The sequence below is a fragment of the Nilaparvata lugens genome, chromosome 9 (assembly GCF_014356525.2).
Source record: "Nilaparvata lugens isolate BPH chromosome 9, ASM1435652v1, whole genome shotgun sequence".
Lineage (NCBI taxonomy): Eukaryota > Metazoa > Arthropoda > Insecta > Hemiptera > Delphacidae > Nilaparvata > Nilaparvata lugens.
This window is the reverse complement of record NC_052512.1, coordinates 22468017-22493473: the sequence shown is the minus strand read 5'-3', so window position 1 is coordinate 22493473 and position 25457 is coordinate 22468017. Positions and strand designations below refer to the sequence as shown.

The 25457-nt window shown below is 34.4% G+C and overlaps 1 protein-coding gene across 1 annotated transcript in view; it reads left to right on the top strand.

Moving 5' to 3' along the window:
• LOC111060169 (solute carrier family 25 member 46) overlaps positions 1-23868 on the top strand; it is a 29868-nt gene extending 6000 nt beyond the window's left edge. Inside the window, exons 3-8 of the mRNA XM_039435635.1 lie at positions 2068-2303; positions 6148-6293; positions 19390-19526; positions 20614-20735; positions 22390-22511; positions 22697-23868. Of these exons, the coding sequence (XP_039291569.1) occupies positions 2068-2303; positions 6148-6293; positions 19390-19526; positions 20614-20735; positions 22390-22511; positions 22697-23112 (1179 nt within the window). The 3' untranslated portion in view covers positions 23113-23868. The remainder of the gene's footprint in view (positions 1-2067; positions 2304-6147; positions 6294-19389; positions 19527-20613; positions 20736-22389; positions 22512-22696) is intronic.
• Positions 23869-25457: the final 1589 nt, after the last annotated feature.

The window sequence follows — 25457 nt, the reverse complement described above, 5'->3', positions numbered from 1 at the left end:
GGAGAATAACATAATGACGATTGGCAGCAACATATTTGAAACTACGATCAGACTACTGTATATGTGTATATATAATTGTTTTCAGAGTACTTTTTCCTTTGTGTAAATTGTAAAATTCGATGATAGTTTTTAAAAGTCGTCAAAACAGCTGTTCTACAGATGAAATATCTCGACTATGTGTTCTTTTTATGAACTGCTCTACCTACCTACCTACCTAATGCACGAGAAGGAGGTTACAAAGTCCATTTCTCAAGGATGGGGTGGACCCCTCATTAGTTTCCCAGAAAGGAGACTCATGCCAGTTAATAGAGCTGATAAATAACTATACAGGGTATGAATTTGAAAAAAATCGGTCAAGTCATTTTTGAGAAAATCGTGAAAAACATAGTTTTTTAGTAATTATCCGCCATTTTTCTCAAGAATATTACGGAGCTCCTGTTATTTTCTCAGAAATGAGACTCATGTCAGTTGATAGGGCTTATGGATAGCTATCCATGGTATAAATTTGAAGAAAATCGTTAGAGCCGTTTTCGAGAAAACCGTGAATAACATGGTTTTTTAGTGATTATCCGCAATTTTTCTCAATAATATTACGGAGCTCCTGCAATTTTCCCAGAAATGAGACTCATGTCAGTTGATAGGGCTTATAAATAGCTATCCATGGTATAAATTTGAAGAAAATCGTTAGAGAAGTTTTCGAGAAAACCGTGAAAAACATGTTTTTTTTAGTAATTATCCGACATTTTTTCCGCCATCTTGGATTGAATTTTATTGAATTTCTTATTGTCGGATCCTCATGGTATAAGGACCTTAAGTTTAAAATTTCAAGTCAATCGGTTGATTAGGAATGGAGTTATCGTGTTCACACACACACACACACACACACACACACACACACACACACACACACACACACACACACACACACACACACACACACACACACACTCACACACACACACACACACACACACACACACACACACACACACACACACACACACACACACACACACACACACACACACACACACACACACACACACACACACACACACACACACCACACACACCACACACACACACACACACACACACACACACACACACACACACACACACACATCCAAAAATCTTGTTTTTGGACTCAGGGAACCTTGAAACGTATGGAAAGCTTGAAATTAGGGTACCTTAATTTTTTTTGGAAAGCAATACTTTCCTTACCTATGGTAATAGGGCAAGGAAAGTAAAAACAGCTGTATGAATACACTACGTCAAATAAATCTTTAGAAAATGGTCTGCATGGGCAAAAAAATGCCTGTGCGCAAACCAGAGTGAGTTGCATATTACAAGTTTTACAGAGAGAAATGAAACACTAATTTTAATGATAATTTAGAATCTTATTGACTATTATTAGTATTAAATACAGTGAATTATTGAATAGCTCAAAAAAAAAAGATTAATTAGTGTAATGGTGCACACAGATTTCAAGAACAGTGGACAGATTTTCACCACCAGCGAATTTATCGGTCAAGGTAGGTATTATAATTTGCTGTGATGATGTTTTCTGCATTGTCCACTCCCAGCTGTATTAAAAATTTCTTCAAATTCAATTAAAATAATGATTTTGAGACGTCCTGAAATACTATCTGATGTGGGAAGTGACGAGCCAAGCTACGATACAGAACATGTGAAATATAGAAGGAATTGGTTTGTGTAAGAGATCTCTGGAGGGGTATAGCTGTAATACCAGTGTTTATAGCATACCGCGTTTGATGCATATGTGTAATGGGCCCAAGAATGTTCATGTTGGAAAATAGCTGTTCCTCGAGGAACTTTCTCTTTGAGGAGAGTGCAGTCCTGACTCTAAGACAGCTCTTCATTAAAAACATTTTAATACATTTATTTTCCAACATGAACATCCTTGGGCTCATTACACATATGCATCAAACGCGGTATGCTATAAACACTGCTATTACAGCTATACCAATATAGCACATATCAATATCAATCAACTCATTTTTATTATGTCTATCTATCAATTAATTTCTTATTGATTGTCTACAGGTGCACAATAACTCATCAAAATACCACCTAGTCTCAATCACCCTTCTACCCGTCATCTGGCGTCTGAACCAGCGTCAGGGGTTGACTACCCTTTGGAAGGGTTTAGGTAGTATGCTATTGGTAAGAGGAATGGCATTGGCTGTCGAAGATATCATTTCGAAATTCACACCATGGCCAAAGGAGTTCAAGTGGCATCATTCAGCCAAGAGTCATGGCCAACATATTATGCTCAAGTGGTGAGTTAGCGGCAAGATATTTAAATCAATGAATAGAAGTACAATCTAGGAAGATCAACATGCAAAAACTGTTCCAATTCCCAATTCGAAATAAACAGAGATTTATTCAATAGAAAAAGGACCATTCATTGGATACAAGTACAATTCTTGAAGAATGAACAGGCATTCACCCAGAACTGTTAGAATAGAATATCGCTTATAGAATAGAATAGTTATATCGCTTCTTACTGACCAGAATTGAAGCAGAATAAGTTAACTGCAACTCACTGCCAACACACATGGACTCTTATGTTGGCATTGCCAAGTATTACACTGATTGATTGATTGATAATTATTGTTGTGCAAGTTACAATAAATGTCTATTTGTAGGTAATTGTATATTGCATACTTTAGTGATTGTATTGAACAAATATTTGTATGTGATTTTTGGCAATAAATTCAATTCAATTCAAGAATAGAACAAGTCTTTATTCATCAGATACATGTAAGAGATACATTAGAACTGTGTCAATAAATTACAATATAAATATAAATGACTAGGCTAGCCTAGTATATATTATAGACAAAAACATATCGTCAAAATCAATGTTAAACTCTTGAAAATAATGCAGCGATAATTTGATCAAATATTCCTTTAAATTCTTTGCAAACATTCTTGGATCTTCCAATACTTGGAGACTGCTTGGTAACTTTACAAAACACGTCTTACCTCCAAGAAACAGTCCAGAGTTTGATTCGATATAAAACTTGAATTCAAATTCAAATCAATTTAATATTTACCAAGTATATAATTGAAGTTATTTATACTTATGAATACCAAGGGGTTCTTTGATTAATAGGAATACGTACAGTTTTTTATATAAAACATATTTTAAGCTACTCATTTTTACAAAAAAATCAGCTTTTTAGAATATTGTGTCCTTACAGATTAGCAGACTTCCTTGTTGGTTAATTTTTGCTTAATGTATGCTATGTGAAATCTGTTGTGTTCTCTTGTCTGTTGTGTTGGTAGATGAAGGATATTAGTAATATATTTAATTACACTTTGACGTGTCATATACTGCGGGAGCGTTACTCCCTTGATGCAGTTCCTTAAATGACGAATAATAAAGTTGAGTAAAATTATAAAACATACTCTTCAATGTTTGATTCCATTACGAACTGCTTGTTAAATAATCACTTTGAACAATTAATTACGACATATACTACCTGACTGCTATGTCGTAATTAATTGTTCAAAGTGATTATAAAACATAATTTATAAGGATACCTATGCTCTTTTATTCCTATTGAAATTATTAATCATTCAGCACTTGGAGCCGTGTTTACAATATCAGTTTAAACGTAATTATTACTAGCCGTCAGGCTCGCTTCGCTTGCCATATCCGTCTAGCCAGGGGGCTCCGCCCCCTGGACCCCCGTAAAAAATTAGATCAGCGGGCTCGCTCGCCATATCAGGCGATATAATATTCCCAGTAATAGCTCTGATTGAAGTAGCAGTGCCCAATCAATTTTTCCGCGATAAATGCATTTCAATCTTCAACTTGGTGCCACCCTAACAAAGTCAACTCAACTTAATGCCAACCTGACAAAATTATTAATTTAGTTACCTGTTAACAACTGTTTCGAAGAGGTACTCTCTCTAGATTATGGTTCTATATTAACATATGGTATGGACATTTTTCAATTATTATTAAGAGATTGGAATAAGAAGAATATACATACTAAAAGACGAACTTTCAACCCTTAAAAACCACCCTTAGAGTTGAAATATTGCCAAAAGATTTCTTAGTGCGCCTCTAAAGGGCCAACTGAACATACCAACCAAATTTGAACGTTTTTGGTCCGGTAGATTTTTAGTTCTGCGAGTGAGTGAGTGAGTCAGTCAGTCAGTCAGTCAGTGAGTGAGTGAGTGCCATTTCGCTTTTATATTTATAGATTAAACGAAAATACCAATTAAATGCTGTAAATCATTTGAACGTAGTTATATCAGCTGGTGGCTCAAACTCTGAATGTAACACATTAGTATAAATTCGATCACACTTTTATGTAATCCTAGATTAACGTTAGGACGGTTGCAGACGAACCACTATCGCATGTAGGATGTGGGACCGACATACCACAGAACAAAACGACTAACGCAGAGAGACTTTCACACTACATTCGAGAAAACGCGCATTAGTGCAACATTTTTCAGATGTTTGTATCATACTCGGGTGTTTTTATCATATAGCTGTTTTCAAAGTCACAGTGACTGCGATTGTGGTACATAAGCTAGGGGAAGCGTAGTGCTCAAACCAGTAGTACGACAATTGCAAGAAAAATAATCGCTGCCACAGCGCGCAACGCCATGTGGAAGTATCAGTGCCACTGCCATGCCTGCCAATGCATTCCATATGCGCTTCGTTTGTGGTACCACAGATGAAAAATAATCGCTCCCACATCCCACATGCGATAGTGGTTCGTCTGCAACCTTCCTTAGGCCCGCCGCAAAGTAGACCCACGCTAATTCACGATAAGCAACCCACGCCGTGGGATGATTGCTATAGAATTATTCATAAAAATCTGGTGTGGCGCACTCACACAACTTTCCTTGCCGTTATGAAAATTGATCACCTTACGCTAGTGTTCCCGCGCATCTCAAGTCTACTATTCAAAGTTTTGAGCCAGCTGGTGACAGGGCAATAACACTGGAGACACACATGAGGTCTGCTATCTCTTCATAGTGAATGATTTAATAGAATCAACAATAATTTGCGATTGAATAATCACATTTTCTCGAATTTAAAGCTTATTTTCAATTTTAGGTGAAAATGTTACTGAACATTAATTGTAGAGATTTTCATGCTCAATCTACTCCACTTGATTTTTTTTTGTTTCAATTGTATCAGAAGCCTGATAATTGGGAATCTATCTGCATTGATGGGGCGGAGCTTCTGAAATTTTTACAGATATGGGACTTGTGGCAGTTGATAGAGCTTATCAATGACTATTTTAGGTATGAATTCGATCAAAATCGTTGGAGCCGTTTCCGAGAAAATCACGAAAAACCCTTTTTTCGACAACATTTTCTCCATTTTAGCAGCCATCTTGAATTGCATTTGATCGAAATTGTTCGAGTCGGATCCTTATAGTGAAAGGACCTTAAGTTCCAAATTTCAAGTCATTCCGTTAATTAGGAGATGAGATATCGTGTACACAGACGCACATACACTCATACACACACACACACACACACACACACACACACACACACACACACACACACACACACACACACATACAGACCAATACCCAAAAACCAGTTTTTTGGACTCAGGGGACCTTGAAACGTATAGAAATTTAGAAATTGGGGTACCTTAATTTTTTTCGGAAAGCAATACTTTCCTTACCTATGGTAATAGGGCAAGTAAAGTAATAATTCACTTTACACTTTACTAATACAGAGACAGTTTCAGATTATTACACATTTTCTAAGATTTCAATAATTGTTGAATATAATATATTTTTTTAATAGTAGCGCTCATCGAATTTCCATTTAGCTGTTCACCCTATTGTTAATATTTGCAGTAGCAGGAGTCTTCGAGGTAATTTACAGTATTTAATTGAGATTTTCTTTTAATAATAACTATTTCAATTTTTGTTTTCTGTTACAATCTCACTATCAGTATCCATCTTATAACCAATCTAGATTATAACTGTATTGTATTCCTACATTATTCATAAATAACATATACATTTTATTTTCTGCGGTGTCACATTGGTCATACTATTTCCATGTAGTTTCCTATCGCTGTCTCACATTAGTTATTACACATCAAATATTATTGTTTTTCTGTTTCAGTCTTACCTTAGCAATAATCACCCCGTTCTACTCAGCTAGTCTAGTGGAAACGGTGCAAAGTGATATAGCCAGTGAGAAACCTGGAATATTTGATGTCTTTCGGGAAGGCTTGTGTCGCCTGGTTAGCTGGGGAAGTCCACAAAAGGGTGAGATGTTTAAAAATATAATAGTTTTTGTAGAACTTGAAGTAGAATACAGTACCATAGAGAAACAATAGCGTAAGTAGATATCCCATGGTATAGGGCGTTTATGTCGCAACTTTTACTGTTATCTCAAGCCTATAGTCCACGTAGTTCTTTCCCGTGAAGCTTTATGACGCTGGTAGTCTCTCATATTGTGCCTTTCATACACTCTCACCCGGTCAAAACAGTAAAAATCGACAGTAATAGGCTCGAGATAACAGTAAAAGTTGCGACATAAACGCCCTATACCATGGGATATCTACTTATGCTATTGTTTCTCTATGACAGTACCTACTCACTACCTTTGCAGATAACAATATTTGATAGCTTATCAAATCAAATAAAACCTTATTCACCAATTCATAACTTAACATATTGAACTAACTCAATTGATTACTCAACATAATTCATAACTAACAGCACAACTAACTAGTCAAAGTATGGAAAAAGTACAAAGTAAGAACTAGAGAACTATTGAACGATAAAAATATGAAATTTTAATTTCGATTGTAGAATGTTTTCTTTTTTATTAAATCGGTAATGTTTGAACAGTTCATTCTTTGAGAAGAATATGCCTATTTTCTCATTAACACACTACCGAATAGAATGGATTTATATCTTTTCTGGGTGATATTGTTTTGTTTCCACATGAATCGGCGAAGTTTGAAGAGATAACTGTCCATTATTTGAGAAGAATAGGCTTGTTTTCTCATTAACACACGATCGATTAGAATAGAATGAATTATGTTTTGTTTGGGAGCCAGGAGACGATTGAAGCAAACATGCGAGTTTGAGAGTAGACCTTGCAGCAGCAAGACTGATTCACAGTGGCCACCTAACATCTCTTTCAGGGACTGAACTGAATAATAACAATTCGTGATTTTGTGTTAATTGGAGCATTGTGAACTGGTATTTATTAGTCCAGCAATATTATTAGCTGATGAGTCATCACTTTTATATGCATGCACAAGAGCGGATATAACTTACTGTATGTTATTGGTGTCCTTTCTTTCGATGAACAGATTATATAGATTTCGATTAGTGATTCGATTATAGATTCGATATCTGTCTTTTCCATCGGAGACCCAGTTGCACAAAAGCTAGTTATATTTTAACCGTGATTAATTTCACGAGAACCAATCACAGAAGGCCTTTCAGAGAAGACGGCTTCTATTATTGGTTCTCGTGAAATCAATCACGGTAAAATTTAACCGGCTTTGTAGACTTAATTCAAGTTCTATGATAGATAGGTACTGTAAAATATCGGAATTTGGGTAGATAAAAATCCCTAACCGAAATATTAATAGGTCTGAAATAAAGTAACTGGCTAATATCGCCAAATAGATAACAATTAAGATTAGATAGCATCAGCTTGTTCTGGCTAAACGGTACAAAAAACCTAAAAAGGATTTGAAAGAATTTGTTGCTAATAAATATATTATTATATAAAATATTTTGAAGATTGAGGTTAGGTATATGCATTCAGGGATCGGCGACCTAAAGATCGACCAAATCGAGCAACGTAGAATCTGACCAAAACCCCTTGGCAGAGCTCTATTGCAACAAAACAGTATGCAATGTGAAAGAACACATGATCACGTGGCTAACTATTAGGAAGCATGATATAAATATTAGTATATATAGAATATTAGCTAGCATGTAGAGAGCATAAGTAAAAAACCAAATAAAAATAATTAAGTGTATTCAGGAAATAGGAGGTACCAGGCGCATGAATACTGAATCAAATTTGCATGCACCAATAGCACAATAGCAGTTAATAGGCGGCAATTGTAGGCCAATTCAAAAATATTTATATACAGGGTGTTTCAGAAGTAGTGTCGAGAATTTTAGGGTATTGTACCTGGATGCTAGGAGACTACAAATGTCATATTTGAAGTGTCCAAAACTCAGCGGTTATCCTTATAGCTGCCATTTTGTTTTTTTCACTTAAAAATTTTTATCTCAAGAACGAAATGTTGTATTGATCTGAAATTTGGCATGAATATTTATGCTATAAAGACTCAACTATAAAAAATAAAAAAAAAAATTTTTCGTTGAAATTTTTCAAAATGGCGGCCATTTTAAATTTTTGATGGCGAATATCTCGAAAACCGTCCATTTTACAGAAAATTTACAAGAGACAAAAAAGTTAGCAATTTTTTCACGATTCCAATGATACCTAATTATTAAGATTGGTCGAAGAATAACAGAGAAATTAATTTTTTTCGTACTGCATGCATGACCACTTTTCACCATTTAAAGATCAATATTAATTTTTTAATTCCAGATGTATTTAAGATGAAGCTTTGAAACTCGGTATGGCTCCATATGGGCAAACAGATGATTTTACAATGGTTTTCAGATGATAATGTTTGTCTTGTAAAAGTATTGTTGTTTCATTAAAAGTAAAGAACCAGATGTAGTGCTTCCTATTTCTTAGTCTCACGTTTCCTAGGTCTTATTTCTATCTTAAATTTCCAGTTTCAATATTTTCTTACGTTGCTTCTACACAAATATTTAATTATTGTAATGGAATTTAGTTCGCTGGAGTACACCGATATTCACTTCATGTATGGAGCAGCTCTTGGCAATGCGACCGAAGCAAGAAGAATGTATGCAGCTGCATTTCCAAACCGCCGTCTCCCTTCCGACAGGTGTTCACAAGAACTCACAATCGGCTGAGAGAAGTTGGTTCATTTGAACGGAACAGGGTAATTGCTGGTAGGCCTCGAGCAGTTCGAAATGTTGCTTTTGAAGAGGAAGTATTGCAGAAATTCGATTTCAATCCTAGAACGAGTACGAGAGCAGTTGCAAAGCAAATCAATTCAAGTGCTTCTTCTGTGTGGCGTGTACTAAACAAGGAAAGACTTCACCCCTTCCGCTTTCAAAAAGTTCACTCATTGGTTGAACGCGACTATGAGCCAAGAGTAAACTGTGCCCATTGGTTTCTTCAGCAAGACATTATCCAACCAAATTTTCTAGAGAATGTGTTATTTACCGATGAGTCCAGCTTTACAAGAGAAGGAATCTTCAACTCTCGCAACAGTCACGTCTGGGCCTTAGACAATCCTCATGAGGTCAAAGTGCGTGGTTATCAGCATAGATTTTCGCTGAATGTTTGGACGGGTATCTTAGGTAATCGCGTGATTGGACCATACATTCTTCCTAATCGTCTGAATTCTCCCACGTACATTACTTTTTTAAGAGACATACTACCAGAACTTTTGGAAGATGTGCCTCTTGCAAACAGATATAATATTTGGTTTCAACATGATGGTGCCCCTGCTCATTTCGGAAATGTTGTTACGGACTTTCTGAACATGACCTATCGTCAGCGGTGGATTGGGCGGGGTGGACCAGTACCGTGGCCCGCACGTTCACCTGACCTCAACCCTTTAGATTTTTTTTTCTGGGGCCATATGAAAGACCTTGTTTACAGCACGCCAGTAGAAAACGAAGAAGACCTTGTGGCAAGAGTGGTTGCTGCAGCAGGTGCCATTCAAGATGATGAAAATGCTTTTATGGCAGTTCGACGGTCCATGATTGAAAGGTGCAGACTGTGTAATCAAGTTGAAGGATGGCATTTTGAGCAATTGCTGCATTAGTATCAGTGAACCGATTTGAGTGAAATTAATATTTTTCAATGTAAAATAAAATTTGGAGGAAAGTTATTCTTGTATATTTCTGTAATAAGAAAGGTTTTCATGAAATTATAAAAAAAATTAATATTGATCTTTAAATGGTGAAAAGTGGTCATGCATGCAGTACGAAAAAAATTAATTTCTCTGTTATTCTTCGACCAATCTTAATAAATTAGGTATCATTGGAATTGTGAAAAAATTTGCTAACTTTTTTGTCTCTTGTAAATTTTCTTTAAAATGGACGGTTTTCGAGATATTCGCCATCAAAAATTTAAAATGGCCGCCATTTTGAAAAATTTCAACGAAAAAATTTTTTTTCTATTTTTTATAGTAGAGTCTTTATAGCATAAATATTCATGCCAAATTTCAGATCAATACAACATTTCGTTCTTGAGATAAAAATTTTTAAGTGAAAAAAACAAAATGGCAGCTATAAGGATAACCGCTGAGTTTTGGACACTTCAAATATGACATTTGTAGTCTCCTAGCATCCAGGTACAATACCCTAAAATTCTCGACACTACTTCTGAAACACCCTGTATATTTCTATAAATGTTCGGAATCTATGTTAAATTGTTGTATAGTCTATGTTATAGATATGGCCCGAAGGCAAAGAAATTATTAAATGCACAACCTAAGTAATAATTTGATATTTTTTGTATGATCTATTTGAACCTTAAATGGCGGAGGACTAAGATATTCAAATTTTATGTTAATTTGAAAGTCGGAAATAAGATTTGTAAAATTGAGAAAGGAGAACCATCACTCGCCAGCCAAATGCCACCATGAGAGGACCCTAAATATTTTAGAGCGTAATACCTTGCTATAAATTGTAAAAGTTAAAGTTAGATCAAATTATTAAATTTCTTAAAGGACTTTGTGATGCTCTTGTAAAGCAGAAGTCATTTTTAATTTCAAATATTTTATAAACCCTTGGAAGAGACGATTCCGGCTGCCATATTCCAGGACCACCAGGAGTTGGATCGACATCGGCGGCTTATAAGAAGATTTTCGACACGTGAGTGATAAATATTGAATTAGTGATGGGCGCCCTAGTGCTTCGAATCTATCTAATGATCAAAGCTAGCTCGTCGAAAGGGTTTTTATTATAAATTAAGAATTTAATAAGAAAAATACTTGCGCAAGTAAAATTAGTATTAAGGTATTTTATTGAAGGAAAATATAGATCAATACATTTCAGAAAATTCCATTGAATCAAAGAAGTATAAAATCTAGGCTATTAAAACATATTCATAGGATCTTTAATATTTGCAATATATTTGCGATAGTTTGTTATAGCTCTAATTCACTAGATGAATTGCTCTACCTATTCCATCAGGTGCCGAATCTTGCACCCTGAGATAAAATATATATTCAATATAGAGAAATCTACTATGTACTAGAGAATTTAATATATATATATTTGGATTATTAGTTGCTAATTTATCAAGTTGATCTTAAAGAACCTATTTTTAATTGAATTGTCCAAGTCGACAAGTATTAGCAAGCTCATATCGCAGCTACATGCAAAAGGATGCATATGATTTTAAGATAAAGGCACATGGTAATGATTCGTGCCATAAATCTAGAGTATAAAGTTTAGACTGTGATATTTTACTGATTTCAATTATTGTTCTATTTTTATATTATATTTTTTATCGCTCTTATATATTTTTTGCCTCGATCTATTTTTTGCATTATTTGTTTAATATATGTATCAAAATGTTTATGGTGTGCAATTTATTTTATTTATTCCTCAACACTATAGTATGAGTATCATATTTATATATATTTATTTTTATTGAATTACAAGAGTTGTAGGGGAAGCTCATACCTGGGCCTATAAAGATTTTATGAGACTGAATCCTATTAAAAAACCACGACCTAATTATATAATTATATCAAATATTCATGCTCTACCGACTGATGCCAAGCAGGAGGCTAATCGTTATTTAAATATAAAGAATAACGTGACATAGAAACATGTCGCCCAACGTGGGACTGATGATGAGAGCCGAGCTCATTGAATAATTATTTGAAATTAAGTCAATAACCATATTGGAAATTATAGATAACCTATACGAGTATTGAGGAAAACAGGCGAAGTAAAATTTGTATTACTTTTTGGGGAATCAATAGCTTTAAATAAAGAGAAATTATATGTTTTAAAGAAAATTTTATATTATTATTGTAGAAAATATATTTTATAGAGAGAGCTATTATATTTTATGGGCCTAAACTGCTAGTCAGAAATCAATGAATAGTATTATTATATTATAAGAGCTTAAGTAATAAATAGGTTACCTGGCTTGTAATGTCCATAGGCCTATCCTCATTTGTGTCCTTATTAATGCCTTGTTGGCCAAAACTTTCACTTTTTTAACAAACACTTGACACTTAATCCATTTTTAAAATATGAGTCTCTTTTCGTCCACGCAAAGTAAGGTAGCAGACATACTGCAGACGGCGATAGTAGCGGAGATCGACGCTGAGGGGGGCGCGATGGAGTCCAACGCCCAGATCTCTTCAATCACCGCCAAGAATCCTGTGAACAGTAATAAACCGTTAAATGTCTCCCAAGAAGCAATAAGAAGGGTTATAGTAGAGGGGATGATCAAGTCATTTTCTAATAGTTTAGAAAAAACAATGACCATGGTAATGAAGGACTTGAAGGCGGAAATGAAGGAAATGCGGGAATCATTGAAGGATACATCGGTAAGAACGGGTAAGGAAACTGCGGACACAATACCAGCATCTACCGCTGAAAATCAAGAACTAATTACAACCGATTTAACAGCAAAAATAGATACTGTCACTTGTGAGTTAAACGAAAGAATAGATAACCTACCAGCACAAAACACTTCGCAAATTCATGAAATAGCTCACCCAAATTCTGATATAAATCAAAACATAGTACAACTTAATTCATTGGAGACAGCCGTTGGAGAACAGCAATTATTTTCATCTGAATTAAATGCCGAAGTAGTAGATAATGAAACAGAAGCTTCTAGTCATTGGAAACAGGCCCAAGAGAAGTTAGTACAACTTGAAAGTCAAATACATCAATTTCCGCACGAGAATATAGAGCCTATTCCCATAGCAACGTTTGATTCACTACACAGTTTCAATGAATTAGGCCGTTTTGACAATACAGACCGCTATCTCCAACCTAAAGAATTTATAGATCAGATAAAACTAGTTCAATCATTAACACCCACCTCTTGGAATTTTTGGCGTCTTCGATTATCCAGTTTGTTAAGCAGTGAACCTCTGATGTTCTTCCAGATCCATAATCACGAATTCAGGACGTTAGACGAGTTCAGTGCAGCTTTCCTGGAACAATATTGGAGTAAAAATAGACAAATGGATGCACTAGCCAATATCATTGCTTGTGAGTTTAATTCTAGGACAGACGACACATCCATCAATTTTGTTAATACCCTTAAACTGAAAAATGCTCAATTAGATGAGCCAATGTGTGATTCAGTTTTAGCAAATATAATCGTAAAAAAGCTACCTTTCCAAGTCAGAACAGCATTGGCTACACAGCCAATAACTAGTTGCAAACAGCTGATAGATTATTTATACAATATACAATCTATGATGGCAATATCAAATCACCGGTCAGATCAAATGTATGCACAGAATCAACCTAATTCAAAAATTAATCAGTACACCAGCCAAGCCTATGAATCAGTACCATATGATTGCTCACGACCTACTCCTCAATTTGAACACCGAAATGATCATAAACACAATAATAATTGGAATGATAGAAGTTTTCAAAATCGCCAAACAAACCATTATCCACAGCAAACCTATCAAAGAAATTATTATGATGGCCGTGATTGATTAAACTCAAATAATAGCCACACTCAGAACATTTACAACAGAAATTACAAACCGCCACCTCAACAAGTAAGCACAAATTATACATTAGCGCATGCAATAGGATTGAATCAACAAAAAACCCGGAACCCAGCACCCAACGACCCGCCACCAGATATACAGAAAACTACAGCTAAAAAATTACAAATATATGATACCCCGATATAACGCCTGCAAGCTCCAATGAAACAAACAAAGGAAAGCAAGATATTTCATCATCAAATACCACCTTTAGAAATGATTTACCGGAAATATTATTAGAAGAACAAAAGCCAATACCAGATAAACCACCACCAAAAACCAGCCGCAAGTATCAATCCCTACTAAGCATCCTGTTCCCTACCGAAGATCCCTCACCGCCGGGAAAACACCAACAGCCACCAGGATCATGCTATAATTAAGGAGTTGGTGAATACAAAACAAATTGAAAATGTAACAGATCCGCGCACAGAACCTATGCACCCATATCATTGTACCCCACTGAAGCAGACCAAGGACCCGGACCGAGAGGACAACATGCAGGACCGGAGGAGCGCCCACCACAAGGCCCGGAGACGGAAGCGCCCGAGGACACCCGACCGGTATCAGGACGAGGAGGACAGCATACAGGACCGTAAGAACATGCATCGCAAGGCCCGGAGGCGGAAGAAACGGAGGAACCGCGCACGCCGATGGAGGCCGCATGCACGTTTCAAACGCCCGAGGAGGATTCCGGACCAACACCAGGATGGAGGACAGGGGACCAACGACATGCATCCGCGGCACATACGTTTCAAGAGAGCAAATCAGCGATGTGACCGGCAAAATGGACGTAATAAATTGGATAAAAACGGAGCTACTAAAAGGACTATTACGGATTTGTGCATGGGCAACAATAAAGTGGACTACTTGTGGAGATTAATTAAGGATAAACGGTGTTTGAGAAGAATGGAAGCAATAAAAAGTAATATAAAGAAAGTGGAAGTACCTGGATATTATATGTTGAGAGATTATATTTGTTAAAAAGTTGATAAATGTTTTGATATGGTGTGTAATGTTTGTAATAATGGCTGTGATATTAATAAAAGACTGTGTTGCAGATATGATGGAAAATATTGTATTGTTATTATTAAAAGAATCTATTATTGATGAGTGGAAAGTTAATATTATAAAAATAGTTATTGTTGTGAGCCTACTAATTTTATAATGAACCGAGATCAAGAATAATAGATGAAAATAAGAGGAAAGGTGAATTAAAATTACAGGATGATTGGAAAAAGAATGGATTGAAAGGAACTACAATTAATGAATCAAGGAATTGTTTAAAAAAGTATACAAGATACCGGGGTTTTATATTCATGAAGATAAATTATCAATTAGGACAGCCTCACCAACAGACAGCAGATAACCTCACCAGCCTACAACATCTACAAACAGAATGCAAGAAGATGCAAGTAAATCACAACATTTTCTACATGAAATATCATCGAATTTGAAATAATATGATAAGTAATCAAAGAAAACACCACTATCAAGCCAATTACTAACCTTTCTTAATAAATTTAATATTGATGAAGCCACCTCGTGTCAACAAATCAGATTTTCGTTTCCTTCCAACTGTCAAAGCCTGCAACAAGCAAGGGAGTGATTTTTAATTATGTAATTAAATTAGTTACATCATATAAAAAAGGACACAAGCGGGGATAAAATATTTAAAATGTGTTAATTACCTTTAAAGAGGAAAAATGTAGAAATTAGGTTACTTGCAAGACTCGACAACCAGTTATGACGTAAGCAGTATGAAGATAGAGACAGCGACCAGCTGAGCAAAGCCACCTAAATCAAATATGTAACGTCTGTTAAACATATGATTATAAAAAAGTATTGTAAACCCAAAAATGTTATTTATTACTGTTATTTATTATATTTATTAATGTTAGTATATTTATTTATATGTTTTATATTTATTACCTTTAGTTATGCCATGTTTGTACCCTGAAAAAACCTAAAGTGGATGCTAGTTACCCAAAACCAAAGAGCCATTAGCAAAAGAAAAGTATTGTACCTGATGTATAGAAAATTATTTATATTAAGACCTAAGAAGTACTATAAAATATAAGCCCAGAAGTTTTGTACATCAAATTATTGTCTGAAAAGAATCAATTGTGAGAATCAAGAAATGTGTGTAGTTAGGTTGGCGGCCCTGCGAGCGGCGAATTTAAAATTACTATGTTTAAGTGTTGTAAGGAGGAATGCGTCTAGAAGATTATATTTATGATATTTTATGTGTGTTGAGGAGGAGAATTTGTTATTGTATTTGATAAAGGTCTAAAGGAGGTGCAGCAGATAGGTCTGCGAACTGTGATAAAAGTCTGAGAGTATAATTTATAAATAAAGTATGGTATATATCGATGTATTGAAGGGTGGATTTTCATTAAAAACATTGTGATTCTCAAATATTTTGAATTCAAATCCAGGGGCGCGTGTAAAATATCGGAATTTGGGTAGATAAAAATCCCTAACCGAAATATTAATAGGTCTGAAATAAAGTAACTGGCTAATATCGCCAAATAGATAACAATTAAGATTAGATAGCATCAGCTTGTTCTGGCTAAACGGTACAAAAAACCTAAAAAGGATTTGAAAGAATTTGTTGCTAATAAATATATTATTATATAAAATATTTTGAAGATTGAGGTTAGGTATATGCATTCAGGGATCGGCAACCTAAAGATCGACCAAATCGAGCAACGTAGAATCTGACCAAAACCCCTTGGCAGAGCTCTATTGCAACAAAACAGTATGCAATGTGAAAGAACACATGATCACGTGGCTAACTATTAGGAAGCATGATATAAATATTAGTATATATAGAATATTAGCTAGCATGTAGAGAGCATAAGTAAAAAATCAAATAAAAATAATTAAGTGTATTCAGGAAATAGGAGGTACCAGGCGCATGAATACTGAATCAAATTTGCATGCACCAATAGCACAATAGCAGTTAATAGGCGGCAATTGTAGGCCAATTCAAAAATATTTATATATATTTCTATAAATGTTCGGAATCTATGTTAAATTGTTGTATAGTCTATGTTATAGATATGGCCCGAAGGCAAAAGAAATTATTAAATGCACAACCTAAGTAATAATTTGATATTTTTTGTATGATCTATTTGAACCTTAAATGGCGGAGGACTAAGATATTCAAATTTTATGTTAATTTGAAAGTCGGAAATAAGATTTGTAAAATTGAGAAAGGAGAACCATCACTCGCCAGCCAAATGCCACCATGAGAGGACCCTAAATATTTTAGAGCGTAATACCTTGCTATAAATTGTAAAAGTTAAAGTTAGATCAAAATTATTAAATTTCTTAAAGGACTTTGTGATGCTCTTGTAAAGCAGAAGTCATTTTTAATTTCAAATATTTTATAAACCCTTGGAAGAGACGATTCCGGCTACCATATTCCAGGACCACCAGGAGTTGGATCGACATCGGCGGCTTATAAGAAGATTTTCGACACGTGAGTGATAAATATTGAATTAGTGATGGGCGCCCTAGTGCTTCGAATCTATCTAATGATCAAAGCTAGCTCGTCGAAAGGGTTTTTATTATAAATTAAGAATTTAATAAGAAAAATACTTGCGCAAGTAAAATTAGTATTAAAGGTATTTTATTGAAGGAAAATATAGATCAATACATTTCAGAAAATTCCATTGAATCAAAGAAGTATAAAATCTAGGCTATTAAAACATATTCATAGGATCTTTAATATTTGCAATATAATTTGCGATAGTTTGTTATAGCTCTAATTCACTAGATGAATTGCTCTACCTATTCCATCAGGTGCCGAATCTTGCACCCTGAGATAAAATATATATTCAATATAGAGAAATCTACTATGTACTAGAGAATTTAATATATATATATTTGGATTATTAGTTGCTAATTTATCAAGTTGATCTTAAAGAACCTATTTTTAATTGAATTGTCCAAGTCGACAAGTATTAGCAAGCTCATATCGCAGCTACATGCAAAAGGATGCATATGATTTTAAGATAAAGGCACATGGTAATGATTCGTGCCATAAATCTAGAGTATAAAGTTTAGACTGTGATATTTTACTGATTTCAATTATTGTTCTATTTTTATATTATATTTTTTATCGCTCTTTATATATTTTTTGCCTCGATCTATTTTTTGCATTATTTGTTTAATATATGTATCAAAATGTTTATGGTGTGCAATTTATTTTAATTCCTCAACACTATAGTATAAGTATCATATTTATATATATTTATTTTTTAATGAATTACAAGAGTTATAGGGGAAGCTCATACCTGGGCCTATAAAGATTTTATGAGACTGAATCCTATTAAAAAAACCACGACCTAATTATATAATTATATCAAATATTCATGCTCTACCGACTGATGCCAAGCAGGAGGCTAATCGTTATTTAAATATAAAGAATAACGTCATAGTACTTTGATAGATAGGACATAATTTTTGGGATGATTGAAATGGTATTTATCTAGGTTGGTCAATGTTATAACTAGCAGCCAAAAGCTCAGCTTTCCAATGAATTTCTGCTGTGATAAACCGAGAAAATAACACTGATGGTGCTTGTGCCAGTGTTCACCCACTTTTAGACTGCCATTGTTTGTAAACTGCAGTAGGAATCAACTGTAAACTTTTTCTGTCCATCAGAGCAAAAATTATTGGAGAGCAGGGGTTCAGTGCAATTCATGAATTATTATCTTTTTAAATACTGATACTCGTTATTGTAGTAAAAGTTTTTGATAATCAACTTCTTAAATTATGTTGAATAAAACATCGAAATGTAGTCTTGTAAGTAAAATACTTGAAAAATTGGAATTGCAATATTATCCGTCCAAATTGCACAAAAGTCGGTTATATTTTTTTCCTACAGGTACCTTGGAAAGTGGCCATTGCTGCACTGATTACAGAACGCAAAGAATCACTTTTCCGCTCTAGTGCGCAAAGTATTACTTTGCGCACTCTTAATACTAAGGCCCGGTTGCACAGCAGCCGGTTAAATTTTTAGAAATCAAGATTTATTCAAATTTTCAAATTAATTGGATTAATTTAATTTTCAATTTGAATGAATTATTGATTATTAATTTTCAATTGGATTATCAAGTTTAAAATAAAATTAAAGTTGTTATTAATTTATACAGACAAACATTTGATGGATTTCAGCCATCATTTTACCCATCAACAACCACTTCTCATATTCAATGGTAACTGTAGGAAAAATTTAATGTGAAATACGTGCGCAAAGTTCGTTTGCTGCACTCAAGAAACAATTCCGCCCGAGCCTACGGCTCGGGCGTAAACGTTTCTTTCGGTGCAGCAAACTGTCACTTTGCGCACTAGTTGCACAAATAACTAAACCGTGATTAATTCCACGAGAACCAATCAGAGAAGGCCTTTCAGAAAAGACGGTTTCTTTGATATTGGCCCTCGGAAATTTTACCGGGTCTCAGTGTTCTCAATTTGTAAATTATTTTTTTTGTAACTTTCAGGTAGAATGCTACCCATTCTGAGTCTAGTAGTACCAACAGTTGTTTTCGGAGTGATGAAATATATTTTCGGTCTCATTGTCCAGAATGTTACCAGTAGAATGCTGCTCATCTCACATAGGATAAACCAACAAAAACAGGTGACTCTCAACAGTAAACTTTCCATTTTTCATCTAGTGGAGTTCAACAGTGGTTCATTTTTCCTTCCTTTTATTTTTCATCTATATTCAATGTTTGAATTAAACAATGAAAAACGAAATTGAACCGCGGTTTATTGACGTCATCTGATGGATCAATGCCACAAGAATTCATGCCCGAATAACATAACGAACAGGACCATGTCTTTATTTTTACGTCTGGAAATAAATGAACTCATTTTGTTTTCATTTATAACATGTATAGATTCTAAGCTTCATATCTTACCATCAGGTAACCGTGCTCAGCAAGGGTCTGTTTAAAGCACAATTAGATTGAATTCAAATTTAATTCTAATAGATTGAATTTGGTTCTATATTCCCATGCTGATATTGAAAGTATTAACAACTGTATTAATTTGCAATAGGAAAACGATTTGATTGGACTTTTATCTTATATAAAGTTTGTATAACAAATTGAATATATTTGTTTCAATTATTCAAATTATAATTAATTAACAACTGTATTAATTTGCAATAGGAAAACGATTTGATTGGACTTTTATCTTACATAAAGTTTGTATAACAAATTGAATATATTTGTTTCAATTATTCAAATTATAATTAATTAAATTAGTATTAATTTGCAATAGGAAAACGATTTGATTGGACTGTTATCTTACGTAAAGTTTGCATAAAAAATTGAATATAATAATTGATAAATTAAAAATGAAAATAGGCCGGTAACAATCCTTGGTAAATTAAGAATCTTCATGCAAAATTTCAAGTTGAACAGTTTAGTAGTTCAGATGTGATGATGCGTTATTCGTGTATTTTATATCCCGTACATGTATATAATCCAATAATAACATTTAATTTATTTATATCAATTACAATTTCTTTATAATATTAAAGACTAAAAATTCATTGATAATATTCTTACAATAATTATCAATTTTGAAACTCCTCTGATCCTCACATCGTGTGGTAGATCTCACGGAATCCAATTCTTTTTTGAAATATTCATATGGCTGTTCTAAATTCAGTAAAAAATATTAATTAGCATGATATAAATCCATTATTGTTTTTCCAGGGCGCTCTTTCCAAAGATGTTCTGAATCCTATTGTGAACGACGAAATAGAGCTTCAATCTAACATGATATCTCTAATTATCAGTGAAACTATTTTCTATCCATTTGAAACGATCCTTCACCGGTAAGTGATTTATGCTCAAATTTTCATTTTTAATTACTACTTAGCAGTAGCTAATGCTATTATAATGAGATTCACTTGAAACTGTCAGAATCTATATATATAAAAGTGAAATGGCACTCACTCACTGACTGACTGACTCACTCACTCACTCACTCACTCACTCACTGACTCGCAGAACTAAAAATCTACCGGACCAATAACGTTCAAATTTGGTAGGTATGTTCAGTTGGCCCTTTAGAGGCGCACTAAGAAATCTTTTGGCAATATTTTAACTCTAAGGGTTGTTTTTAAGGGTTTAAAGTTCGTCTTTTAGCATGTATATTCTTCTTCTCCCAATCTCTTAATTATAATTGAAATTTCCATATCATATGTTAGTATAGAACTATAATCTAGATAGAGTACCTCTTCGAAACAGTTGTTAACTGGCAACTAAATTAATAATTTTGTCAGGTTGGCATTAAGTTGAGTTGACTTTGTTAGGTTGGCACCAAGTTGAAGATTTAAATGCATTTATCGCGGTGAAATTGATTATGCACTGCGACTTCAATCCTGGGAATATTATTATTACTAGCCGTCAGGCTCGCTTCGCTCGCCATATACGTTTAGTCTGGACCCCCGACTGGATTGTTCTAACATATGATAAAAAATCTCAAATGAAAAATGCAGGCGAGCGAAGCGAGCCTGCTGATCTCATTCTTGGACGATCCAGTCGGGGGTCCAGGGGGCGGAGCCCCCTGGCTAGACGGACATGGCGAGCGAAGCGAGCCTGACGGCTAGTTTCTTATAAATTTATCATCCAAACAATGCTGACATTTTAAAGTGAATCCTACTATAGGCTGTTCTAAGATTTGTTGGATTTCAAGGGGTTACTCGATATGGAGGATCGCGATTTCACAAGTGAGTTCCTGACAATAGGAATAATTAACACTGGCATGCAGCCAATAATTACCTTACATTTCAGACGGCGTTGCGATACGGTTCCCACGGAAGTTGTAGGCTGACTGGATGAGGTGGTGACTGCTAGCTGTTGGCTTGCTAAGGGGGAAGGGTGAGGGGATGTTCTATCGAAATATTAGCTGGAGTGAATTGAATTATAGATACTTCATGGACTAGCTAAAGGAATTGCCCGCAAGTCCCTGCAATTTCAACCATACTCTAACCATTTTTAGCCGTAATGGGAAGTTTGAACATCATTTGGTGTATTTAATTTCTGTATAAAGTGTCAGTAATAAATATAGTGGTTGAATTACCATAAATTTGGAGGAAAAATAGCACAAGGACTACCTTATTACTTATTATTAAACGAAAATCCAAATTAAATGCTGTAAATCACAGCGACTGCTACTGCAAGTATTGACAACAGGGTAAACAGCTAGACAAATAATTTTCGACAAAGAATAGTAGTGCTCATCGAATTTGAATCTAGCTGTTTATCCCGATGTCAATATTTGCAGTAGCAGAAGTCTTCCCTGTGATTTACAGCATATAATTTGGATTTTTGTTTAATAATAATATTATCAATTCACTAGCATTTGAATAAATTAAATATCTCAGTAATTTCCATCTGTAGACTACCTTATTATTTTATCTATCAATGTAATAACATCAGTGTCATTTTATTGTAAATAAAAATAGTTTTTTTTCTAATTCTCAGGTTGCATCTCCAGGGAACTAGGACAATCATCGATAATCTAGATACAGGATCTCATGTCACCCCCATACTGACAAGCTATGAAGGGGTAGTCGATTGCTATGAAACCACTTTGCGACAAGAGGGTGAGAATGAAAAATTTTATCTATTCTTCTATTTCATGTAAAAAATCTTGTATTTATGAGAAGGATTCTTATGGACAACTTAATCTATTATACTACATCAGGTCCCTCATAGCTGTATTCTGCTGACTCTTTTATTGTTGTTCCCAATTTTTATAATGTTACAAATTTTCATTTCATTTTTTCAGGTGCTGGAGGCCTGTACAAAGGTTTTGGTTCACTACTAATGCAATTTGCTGCTCATGTTGCTGTAGTTAAGACTGCAAAGTTGGTACTGATGACAATTGCCAATTCGGTGTGTGGTGGTGGCAACACTAGTGGAGGAGGAGGGACAGTAGCCACGCCCAATTTTGGTGTAGGGGGAAAGTTAGCTACGCCTTCTGGCTTGGCAACACCTCTTATTGGTGGAGGGGGAAAGTTAGCCACTCCCTCTTCTGATGATGGGGGAGGAGCCTCGCACTTACCAACGCCTACTTCTCGGTTAGCCACGCCTCTAGTTGGTAATAACAGGCAGCAGTTTACAGAAGATGATTTAAACAGTTATTATGGCCTGGAGGAGGATGTTTTTGGGTACAAGTTGGGTGGTAGAGGGGATGGGTATTGAGAGAAATTGTTAGTTAAGTTTTGGAAATAGATTGTAAAATATCACTGTGTCATATGATTTGTCAAGCTGCTGTAATGTAAGAATAAATATCCATTTACAACAGGCAGCAGTTGATGGAAGATTATTCAACCACTTATTTTATCAGAAATTATTATTCATCCAATATAACTACACTTAAATGACATCAATGGACTCTCATCTAGCTAATTGCTTCTTGTTGCATTGATTGATAACACCATATTTAACTGCGGTTGAATTTAATAGACATGCATGCAACCAAGGGTAGTTTTGCAAGTAAATAAAAAACTTGGAAGTGTCCACGTCCTAATCTACCGGATTATTGTGATTTGGAGGATTTAGATTTTAAATTGTGAGCTAAGATGAAGGGTTTATAATGTACTGAGAAATTTGTTTTCTTAAATAAATGATCAGACTCCACAGTATCAATGATTCATTGAGCTAGTTTAATTTGGAGAATGCAGCTTGTAACTTACACGCGGCTTGTAGATGGGGTGTGTGGAGACTGCAAGCTAGTAGCAGCCAGCAGTCTTATTGTATCACTTCCCTTCAATATATCCATAGATTTTATTACACCATAGCCTATGAGAATACTATCAAATATCTGTCTAAATAAATATAGTTGCTAATAGTGGCGTCATGAAAGGCACTGGCTGCTATAGTGAGATCCATGTTATAATGGCAGTGTTTGATTAGCAATAGTATTGCTATCCTTGTCTTCAAGGCTGTGCAAAGGCTGAAAATAAACTTTCTATTGGTCGTATTTATCAAAGTTTTTCGATTTGTATACTATCAAGCTATCAAAAATAAAAAGTTTTCTCAGGAAAACATTTTTTTCGATCATTACTTTTTGAGATATGAGCGTCTAAAGTTCAAATTTTTGTGCAAGAACATTTCATGCTCGGTGAAAGATAAAACCATGAGATTCTAAGGATGGATTCTTCATGGTATTGTTGATCTAATAGAACAAAAATTTTCTGAAAATATCACTTTTTGAGAAAGTTATTCAATTTACCAAAAATGGCCGAAAATAACTAAACTAAAAGTTATCTTTGGTCATTTTTTGTAAATTGAATAACTTTCTCAGAAAATGATATTTTTAATTTTTTTTGTTTTATTAGATCAACAATACCATGAAGAATCTATCCTTAAAATTTAATCTCATGGTTTTATCTTTCACCGAACTTGAAATGTTCTGGCACAAAAATTTAAACTTTAGGCGCTTATATCTCAAAAGTAATGATCGAAAAAAATGTTTTCCTTAGAAAACTTTTTGATTTTGATAGCTTGATAGTAGCCTATACAAATCAAAAAGCTTTGGAAAATATCACCAGTAGAAAGTTTATTTTTAGCCTTTGCACAGCCTTCATTCAACGAAGCGGATAATGCTCTCTTTCTCGCTTTGCCAGATCGTTTATTAACAATGTAGAAATATGAATAATTAACAAAATATTCAATCTTGATTATGAAATCATTGAAAAATATAATTTCTTGCTTGATGAAATATAATTCTTATTTTTAACGAGAATGAATAGTTAATATTCTACATAAATAAACCTGTATCAGCTACCGTCTATAGAAGGCACTGTCAAGTCAGAGAGGATCGGCAACATTGTTCTCCTATCTTCCTCCACTGCCTTTATAACGTGGACCTCACAATAGTAACTTGCTGTCTCCACATTCCCTGTCTCTTAGAAGCTATAAACAAGCAGCAGTTTTTGAACTAATAATTAATCGAATAAACATCCAACTTCATTATGTCTATGATGTGATAATTATTTCATGTACTAAATAAATCAATTATGACAGTTTTGTGGGAAATGATTGAACCAGTTATATGCAACTTTATTTGCAACAATTTTTAGATGTACAAATTTTGAAAAATGATTGGAAAGAGAATGTTTTTGGTTATAAGTTGGTGGTAATGCATCAGATAACATTATTTAGCTATCAGCTATGGTTAAATGACTAATTAAAAGACTAATATTGCTTAGTCGTCTGGTTTGTTCAATAATGTTTCTTGTAGCACTGGTTGCATAAGATGACATCTATCTGGTCCATCTGGTTGTAGACACACATAAAGCAGTGTTGTCATATCGAATTAATTCAGTCACCTTAGATTGCAAAAGGAAGTCTCAATTATACATAATCTGTCAACGCCGATATTTGCCGACTGGAGTTCCAGCTTATGCACTGCTGTTCAGACTATTATTTGTAATCTTTTCACAAAACATTTATAAGAAGCATTTTTTAGTACAGTATTATTCAGAAAAATGATAGCAAACTTTTCAAGTAAATTATTGTAAAGATAAAAAAGTATCTTCAAC